This window comes from Solanum lycopersicum, chromosome 8 (genome assembly GCF_036512215.1).
Source record: "Solanum lycopersicum chromosome 8, SLM_r2.1".
In the NCBI taxonomy this organism is placed as follows: Eukaryota; Viridiplantae; Streptophyta; class Magnoliopsida; order Solanales; family Solanaceae; genus Solanum; species Solanum lycopersicum.
In genome coordinates, this window is record NC_090807.1 from 65,302,582 (window position 1) to 65,312,458 (window position 9,877).

Here is a 9,877-nt window from a genome sequence, read left to right on the forward strand (position 1 = left end):
AATTCAAACTTTAACTATATTAATTAGTTAACCAATATATATTACTAATCCGCATAAATTCCATAACTAAAATTCTATTTGTAACTTAACCATGAGAAAATAGAGTACAAAAAAATAGGCAAATTCTTGTATTTGTATTAAATTTAAACAAAATTATTAATATTAAAACTAATAAAGAAGCCCTCGAATCACTAGATATATATACTCTAATGTGTAAGGTAATTTGGAAAAGAGTTATTAATAATAGATTTTAGGTCAGTGTGAAGGTGGATGATCATTCAAAAGATAACTAATTTTTTAAGAAGATGAATTTCGAATTATAGAAGGATCGATTTGTATCTAAAGAATAGGGGATACAAAAAAATACTAGGCCCTTGAATTTTATCTCCCTTGAAGTCCTTTATAGATATTGAATCGAGAGACTAGTTGTACCAGTGGAATGACCCAACTGAATCCAGTCCGCGCCATTTAGTATTGAAGGACTTGAATCTTAATGATAGATAGATATCACTAACCCCATTAAACAAACAACATAGAGGCTTTGGTCATGTTCAAAGCCCTCTGAGAAGGATGCATCCTCCAAAAATTGAAAGAAATCTAGAACGAAAAGAAAGAACAAAATCGCGATAAATGACTAATCTGATTGCAAATCATCCTCTTAATCATCCACAAATCCAGGATCTGTAATTATATTCTCCAATTCTTTAGCTTTTTCATCATTGAAGCCCAGTGCAGCCAATACCTTATAACCTGGTGATCCTTGTTGTGCCCACACTCCAAGGAGCACATGAGTAGTTGTAATCTCCCCACCGTTACCTGCATTTCCAATAATACCGATAATCAAGAACATATTCGGTCTCTTCTCCACAAACAAATAAACCAGGTGATCTTGAAGTGATGATGTTTTCTATCACATGGTTTTGTTTGACCATATGAGTAGCATACTCTATCTCTTTGCTATTCCAGGCAGAGAAACCCAAAACGCTAGGTGTTTTGAAGATAAAAAAGGGATGTTATTTATTCAATAGATCAAGATGAGAAGCATATAAGAAGTGCTTAAATGTTTCAGAATCCAAAACATCCCCTCGTGAGCTAGCTTTTGGATTGAGTTAGGCTGAAGGGTCAGATTTTCACAAAACTAATCTGTTTTAATATGTGAGACCATCCGATTCATACGGGGTTCAAATAGTAACGACATATATATCAGCCAAGAAAATAAAATAAAAAATGAAGTAACATAGGAGAACTAAGTTGATAGATCTAAATTTTGAGTAGCTATACGAATTTGGATAAATCGAAACTATGAAAGTTGCATGAGGAGATATCAATTGAATTGTTAGAGACTGTGTTGCTCCAACTCTTCAAACATATTGGCAGGTGCGTGTCGGATCCTTCAAAAGTAGTGCATTTCTGTAGGATCTGATACGGGCGAGGCATCATTTTTGGAGAATCTAAGTAAACACAGGTTTGAGATATCCCAAAACAGAGAGTGATAAAACTCTGATGGCGATCTTTCCTCTCATGAGCAAGTTTTTAAAACCATGCTAGATTACTTTGACTTGATTGTGGTCTGAAAAAGTTCTGTTCTGGATTTGAACCAAGTTAGCTGCAACATAAGTCGGTAGGAACCATACAAGCCGAGGAAGTTGACATCAGAATTTAATTGGACTGATGCAAACATGACCATACATGACAAAGGCCCACGGCCATGCATGGACAAGTTTGTGGTATAGCATATTTGGCTAAGTGACACTGTTATACTCCTAAGACCAGTACAATCAAGCAAGCACTTGAATTTCAAATTTGCTTCTGCAAGCACCTTCATGCTAGTAGATCTTGTGAAGTCAAAGATCATTCCTCCACGTGATTCATTTAAATATTTTCCAAGGTTCAAACAGGAATTTTAGAGATACTTGTGAAGGCATAGAGATGCATCAATTCAATAAACATGTGTATGTGTAAAATTGAGTGGGAGTATATACATACCGGATTTGAGTTTTTCATCAAATGCCCAATCTAGAGCCTTTTGCGCGTCTTCAGTCAAAGGAGGTTCCTTGGGACTGCAATGGAATACGTCCCCTTTTCCAAGTATTTTGATAGCTTCTTCACGAAATTTCAAGAGAGTAATACTGTTTGCCATCAAATATTTTGAAGCAAAATTTGTCCCTGCGATGTCGGAATGAAATGAATGCTCTAACATGACTTACTTCAAGTAGCAGAACAAGTATTCATCGAAGCTATTTCACCAAAATGATTAGAGCAGCTTAAATCATGGGGGAAGGGATATAAACAGAGTCAAAATGACCTATCCTAAAAGTAAACTATCTTTTTCTTCTTTTATCTCTCAAATTATACAGAGAGGCCGTCATAATCTCTAATAGTTGTTTCTGTCTATGTCAAAATGATGTTCTTGGTGCAAAGAGTTCCTAATTCATATAAGCTGAAGTCAACAGAATGACATTTCCCATCAACTTACAAGTGTTGTGTACCGACTTCTGTGTGCCACATTTTTCCAGACATAAACTGAAGTGTAGAAAAATTCTTTCCAATGAAGTTGCAATCTTGTCTCCTATTGTCTTATATACCGGTCAATTTACTTTAGGATCCTCTAAAGAGCAACTAACATCAGAAGCCACAGTACATATAGTTCAACCCAAGAGCCTCTCAACCCTAACCTAATTCTTTAACGTATTGAAAAACTTTGAACATATCACAATGTTTTAGTAGCAATGTAAAGTGGCTTTGGTAACTTCATATTGTTGGGTAAGTTCTTTGCCAAGAATAAAGATGTGTTCTGTATATGCAAAACGTGAAACAACTATTCTCATTAATATCTCTAGCAAAAACTCCATTGTTAAGCCACATTCTTACATTAAAGAATGCTCGCATCAAGAAATTATCTTCTGTCTATGTTCATTGAAATACTAGTTTAAGTTACTAGCATCACGAGTAACAAAGCATTAAGAGTTCCACCGTGTTTGCAGGATCAAACATAGTATATCGACAAAAAACAACAAAAATTTTCTTAGCAAAAATAAAGAATCGACAAACCTTCAATCAACATCCCCAGGATAAGAGCTTCTGTTCCAGTAGTATCATATTTAAGTTTTCTTGCTTCCAGTTCAGCCATGGTAAATGATTTTACCGCCTTTGCTGACCATCTAAAATTTCACTCACCCAATCAAAGATACCTCAAAACACATTGAAATACCAACTAATGAACAACAACAAAATCAAACAACAACCAATATCCCAAAACTCTCCTCCTCCTTTTTCTTGTGCAACAAAACAAATAAAACAAGAACTAAAAGGAAAACACTCACTTAGGAATTTTCTCTATTGGTACTGTAGGCTCCGACTTCCTGCAATAACAAAATGAAACAAAGCTATCATCTTTGTAGCTTAGAAGCTAAAATTTCGATTAACCCAGAATAAATACAATCAATCAAGCCCAAAACAACTGGGATCAGCTACATGAGTTCTCTAAATCCATTTGGGTCCATAAAAAACACTTTAAAAATGGATTAAAAAAATGCAAGGATAGGCAAGTGTGAGAAACTGACCCACGGGGAAGGACGAAGGAGACATTTGCTCTAATAGTGCACTGTTTTGACAGAAATTGCTTGAAATTCTTGGACTGAAGAGAGAATTTGATTGGAGTACCTAGCCATTTACACTGCAGATTTTTCAGTTCCAATGGGTTTTTGGTCCAGAGAAATGAATCGGTTCCTCTGCAATTCAGCTGATTGATGCTCTTAGAAGTTGCTGCCACTGTGGAGATAGCTTGAACAGCCATTTTTGCCGTAAAACTCAGCTCCAATTTGAGAAAAAATGAGTTGAAAATTGGACCTTTCTGGTTGAGAAGATGATAAGAAACGACAGCGTTACATTACCTTAGCCTTTTTTCAGGTAATATGGGCCTATATAATCTTAGTTGGGCTTAAGCGAAACCAACTCATTATGTTTATGGGTCGAACTTGCTTAAGTCCGTAGGAAACACGGAACTCTAGGTACACCGTGATCTGCGTGGTCGGACTCGCTTAAGTCCGTAAGAAACACGGAACTCTAGGTGCACCGAAGGGTGGTCGGACTCGGAAACACGGAACTCTAGGTGCACCGTGAAGGGTGTTATAGTGAGTTAGAGTGTAAAAGAAATATATCGAATTCATTAGGTTTATGGGTCGGACTCGCTCAAGTCCATAAGAAATACGGGAACTCTAGGTGCACCGTGAAGGGTGTTATAGTGAGTTAGAGTGTAAAAGAAATATATATACGCTGCACGACAACTTGAGTTGGAGGGTAAAACCTCCTCTAAATTTCTGAAAACTTTAGTGTAATTTTCTTCTTTTAGTTGATGATGCATGCTTCATATTCAACTTCAACCAATTCGAACTCTGGAAAAGCTCCAACTAATTCTATTAAACTCTTTCAAATATTGGTGAGAGAATTAGATTCAGAAATAAAGTTAAAACAAGATACAGTTGAATAAAAATTATACATTTTCATTGAACACATAAAAGTGTTGAAAATGGTTGACATAGAAAGCCACTAATTCTAGTCTTAACAAACAGTATGCTGCAAGTAAACAAGGTGGTAAAGACCAAAACTTTCCTCATTATCTACAGAAAGTAGCAAAGTTTAATCAAAGCATATATATGTTTGTCACTCTCAAGCACTAATTCTTCAAATACTCAAAGACCTAATTCAGTTTTACCCATAATTGGGTTATTCAATTATGTACAGAGCATGGTCTAACCAATATGGGACGAAAGCGTTGAATGAGAGAAGTGATTGTTCCCCTCTTTGTATGTCAGTTGTGTTAAGTCTCCTGCTTTTGAAATTCCTTGCAGTGGTGCGCGACAAATGATTTGTCGCTTGGTCTCCGCTATAAGGTGATGTGCAGATAATATTATCCTATGCAGCGATAAAGATTCTCGATGGATGCAGATGACCTTCTCGGTCATCAAAGAATCTCTGAGTCCCCTTTACTTCCTTCCTTTCTTTCACCTGTCCTGACACAAATACAAAGCAGAAGCTTACTGTAGCAACAGCTCCTCATCTCTCTGTAGTTCCTTGAGCCGCCTTTTTGCATATACAGTGATCAGCACCGTTGTAATAAACGTGAAACTAAATCCAAGAACATTAAGAATGATCTGTGGAGCTGATAAAAAACGTTGCTCTTGCGAGGCATTTGCAAGTGTCTTTATCAGGATGCCACTGCAGAGAAAGTTGGACGTAAAGGTATTCAGCAAGTTCAAATTTTCTTAATCAGTAAACTGGACACTATTTTAAAAGAATAAGACCAGATGAGAGGAAGTTCTAATAATGAAAAAGTAAACATCTGTCAGAGTGTGGCAGGCAGCATACACCAAATGAAACCCTCCTAAAACTAGGAAAAAGTTAGCTTTGTGTTCAGTGTGCACTCTCCCCGGAGAATGAACCATGGAACCCGTCCGATCCAATGGCACTCCTGCCACAATGGTCCTCCAAAACAATAGTGCAGAAGGAACAAAAACCCAAATCATCAGAGACAAGCAGAGTACTAAAGATGAAAGGCAATAAAACTGTGCAATTAGAAATATGGAAATAGAATCAACAACCATAGATAGAAAAACCAGGAGAAGACACAAATCAATTGCTTTTCTTTTTCTTCCTAAAATCACGTACACGTGGACTACAATTACCTTGAAAGAAATTAACTAGTAAAAACAGAAATTTCTTATTGTTTAATAGAATAGGTAAGCCAAATGATCCCCGGTCACAAGTTACTTCTATGCCTTCCCACTATAAGAATGTAACTAGTGCAAATATAATAGTTGAAATGAAGAACCATTATTGTTAATGCGAGTCCTCGAATCCTTTCATATAACTATTGATGAAGAGTTTTATGGGTTTTGAAATCACTATCAAGTGTTTAAATTAGACGTTAACTTTAGCTTCGGCCATGAAGCACAAATCTTATTACTATACTATATTTTACTATCAATTTGAATTCCACAATAACTTTTCTTGAGATATAACTATTTTCTTCATGATTGATACATAAAAGCTTAAATGTTGTCCACAATTAGTTAATTCTTTGTCAGAGAAATACAACAGCAAGAGCATGACAGTTACATAGCTGAAAGAATAAAATCTTAGTGTAGCATTGCACAACACTGAGTCCCCCTAAAACAGAGATATAATAAAATATAATAGGACAAGGAAGCAAGAAAAAATAGCTTTTCTGGATTTGAGAATAAGGTTTCTCAAATATTCTGCAATGACCTTCACTTATAGAGAGCAGATTTAACTAAGTTAAAAAACAATGTCAGGTTGTGCGTCAAAGTTCAAAATTATAGGCAACCAGAAGCACGGCAAGGGGAAAAGAGGAAAGGAGAGCTAAAGAACTTCTCCACCAGCATTGAACAAAGTTATGCTGACACATCAACCAAATTGCTTTTGTACTTCAAACCCCAAACATTAACCAGGATCAAAACATAACTTGGAGAAGAACAATTAGCATTTATACCCACATACATATTATCCCTTTCCAAATCAGCTGGCTGTGAGAAGGTGATGTTAACGCTGACAATTTGAAAAAGAGGAAGATTACAAGTCAGTAGGTGCATCAGGTTTAAAAGCTCGGGAGAAGATATGACCGCCTACTTCTAGATTGCTGGATAGTGTCTCGCTTCTGATGAAAACACTGTTATAATTTGGTCGAGTTATAATGCCAGGCACGGTTAAAGAAGCCATGTTCAGATGGCTAATAAAGAGATGGAAGAGAAGATGTAGGACGTGGGATGTAGCTCTCATGGCACTTGAGTGGACCATGGGGAGAAATATGATAGCTTTTGATGGAATAGAGAAGATTTTTACTCATTGAGAAGTAGATTATTATCCCTTATCTTTTTTAGTGCACCCACAACAACATACTATCCTACAAGTGAGGTCGGGGGAGGGTAGAGTGTAATCCCATAAAGGTTGCATTATATAATCTTTAGAACCAGAGGTTTGAGGAGAGGGAGCAATGCAGACATAAGAGGGACGGAAAGCAGGAATTGCACACTCCTAATAGGTAATTCATCAACAGATATTGCTGTAACAAGAAATACACACAGCAAGCCAATATTCATACACAAGAAACGAAAGAGAATTCTTACGTGTAAATTGTAACAAATATTTCTGGAACCATGCCGATGAGTGTCCCCAGCAAATAAGGACAGTACTTGACACCAGTTGCCATTGCACAGTAATTAAAGACTATGTAGGGGAAAGGGGAAATCCTAATTAATGTGACAGCTCGGGCCTGATTAAACCAATTCCCTTCACCAGCTAGTCTTATAACAGAAGCATTCTTGGGATTTCTTTCTATCAAGCTCTACATGAGAAAAAAGAAAGAGATTAATTAATTCATTTGAGTCAATAACTAAAATGAAAGACAGTACAATCAGCTGGTGAAAGTAATTAAGTACGTACTTGGATTTTGTGATGGAAAAGATGACCTATGAAATAAGGAAGAGATACACCAATAGGAACTGCTGTAATGATAAGTAGAAAACCAAAACCATATCCGAACGTCATCCCAGCTACCCACATGGAGGGAGTGGATGGTAAAAGCAGGGTGGGGAATAGCGCCACAGAAGCATAAACTAGAACTGCTAGTACTGGAGTACTGAATGTCCTGGTTTCCCAATTCAGTATTGGAATAATCTCCTGAAATATGAAAAACAACAGTCAGAGATTAATATGATTCAGAATCATAAAACCCCGGTGATCTGCATCACAACATGTGTTGATAAATTGAATCACCAGATAGAAATACCAAAATAGTATGATGTATGGTGTTAGCAGTCAATCCATTAATAAACTACCCTTAGTAATCCATAAGCATCCCATCTTATTCAGGTCAATTTCATTCCAACGCTAAATGAATCTTAGTACTCCATAAGCATCCCATCTTATTCAGGTCAATTTCATTCCAACGCTAAATGAATGATTAACTCTCCTGACTCATAAAATTATTAAGTTAGCAGCATAGAGCTCAGCTGCAGCTTCACAACAACTCTTCCACCTAAAGTACTAAGTTTAGTAAGTACTCAAAATCCAAGTCACTTCACAGAATCAGCAAATACTAACGGGATCGGTTTAAGTAGGTCAGACTTCCTCCATAAGCCAAAATCAGGAGCCTTTAACAGAATAAAGACTAGTAGTTGATGAAAGACATCACACATTACAATCTCCAGTTTCGCTGAAGCATCAACAAACTCACACTCAAACTTATCAATCACCTATCCCTTAAAAGCATGAATCAATGCACTTATAGCGCAAGCAAAACAGCTAAACAAAGTGCTCTCTCACAAATATTCACCAGCAGGTAAAAATAATTCCACTTCCCACATGCAATCAATAATATAAGCAAGTATAATATATAATCTAATTGGACATACATTTCCAAAAAAGAGATCTTTTTACAAGAAAAAACAAAAATCTTGCTCAGACAGACCTTATCCATGAAGAAGGGTCCAACCCATTTGAGAAAAACAGCAGCCAATACTCCAACAAAGATAAGAACAAGTACCAGCTTAGCCCACCACCAAAGAGACCAACATCTGCTATTCCCTTCATAGCTCAGCTCAGAAGACGAAGCACTCATACAACCCGAAACAAACCTATTATCCTCCCCCAAATCATCACCACCTAATTTCACATAATCACCCTTCAGATCTTCCTTCGCCAACCCCAACAACGGCGCTGGCATCACCACCACTAACCCTTCCTCCTCATCGTTCCCAGCAAAAGTCATCACCACACAAAATCAGCAACCCAATTCCAAATTATAAAAATCCAAAAAAAACAGATGGGTTTTCCCTAATTAATGAAGAATTTGTTTACAATTCCAATCAAAATCCAAAACCCAGATGGGTTTTCCTCTAAATAACCGTTAAACGTATTGAATAGCTCAACCCCTTTATGGAAAAAAGTAATTTAAGCCCTATTATAGATGCTAAGAAGCCGAAAAAGTGGGGGAATTGAGAAGAATTTTGAACATTTCTGTCTACAGACACATTAAATCCAAAGATTAAACAAATAAATTGGATGCTGTGATGAGTGAATGATGATGAAGAAGAGAAAATGGTAGATGAGAAGAGAAGCAATTAATAATGTACTAGTAACGAATACACAGAAAAAAAATAAAAAAGGGGTTTATTATATTTTAATCAACCGATTTTATTTATTTATTATTTTAACAACAACCGATATTTTTGTTTAATGCTGTTAAAAGAAAATATTATTGCTACTCCATTGTCAGCTTTTGCCCGTTCTTTCAATTAAATGACAATATTGCCCTTAACCAAAACTACTTTTATCTATTTTTTTAGACAAACAATACAAATCTCGAGTTCACTCGAATAATGCGCGGGAAGATAATGAAATTCAGCTCGTAGTATAGCGAATTGGAGCAACCGTGTTTCTTATTGAATCTTATTGATGTCACCTAAATGGTAGGTAGATTGTGGATATGTGACATTCAAAATTATTATTTATACATCTATTTATTGATCATGACATTATATACTCAGATAATAAATTCGTCATGTTATTTGTATGATAACAAAAGATATTTACTACATTGAGGAATTAATTTCACATGAACTCATCAAGGGGCAAGATCGTCATTTGATTTACTTCCTTTTGACTTCCATTAGTTTGATACACTTCTATATTTTACTCTTAAAATTTATCATTTGATGGTGGACCCCACCAACTTGTTATTGATATTAATATATTTTTGTATAATCCTAAAAATGCAATTATCACTTGCTTTAAAGCTACACTTAACGTCGTCGTATAAGAGAATGATACTGACACGTGTGAGCTAGCGTAATGCCGC

General features: G+C 36.1%; 2 protein-coding genes across 2 annotated transcripts; both read right to left on the reverse strand.

Moving 5' to 3' along the window:
* Positions 1–379: 379 nt before the first annotated feature.
* LOC101260161 (ATP-dependent Clp protease ATP-binding subunit CLPT2, chloroplastic) lies at positions 380–4,101 on the reverse strand. The gene is made up of 5 exons (XM_004245648.5): positions 3,564–4,101; positions 3,324–3,362; positions 3,052–3,161; positions 1,987–2,166; positions 380–816 (listed from the first exon to the last, which is right to left on the reverse strand). Exons 1-5 carry the CDS (start codon positions 3,794–3,796, stop codon positions 659–661), a joined length of 720 nt encoding a protein of 239 aa, XP_004245696.1. The 5' UTR covers positions 3,797–4,101; the 3' UTR covers positions 380–658.
* A 380-nt stretch (positions 4,102–4,481) lies between these two features.
* On the reverse strand, positions 4,482–9,402 carry LOC101259866 (uncharacterized). The gene is made up of 4 exons (XM_004245647.5): positions 8,489–9,402; positions 7,462–7,698; positions 7,146–7,363; positions 4,482–5,217 (listed from the first exon to the last, which is right to left on the reverse strand). Exons 1-4 carry the CDS (start codon positions 8,786–8,788, stop codon positions 5,037–5,039), a joined length of 936 nt encoding a protein of 311 aa, XP_004245695.1. The 5' UTR covers positions 8,789–9,402; the 3' UTR covers positions 4,482–5,036.
* Positions 9,403–9,877: the final 475 nt, after the last annotated feature.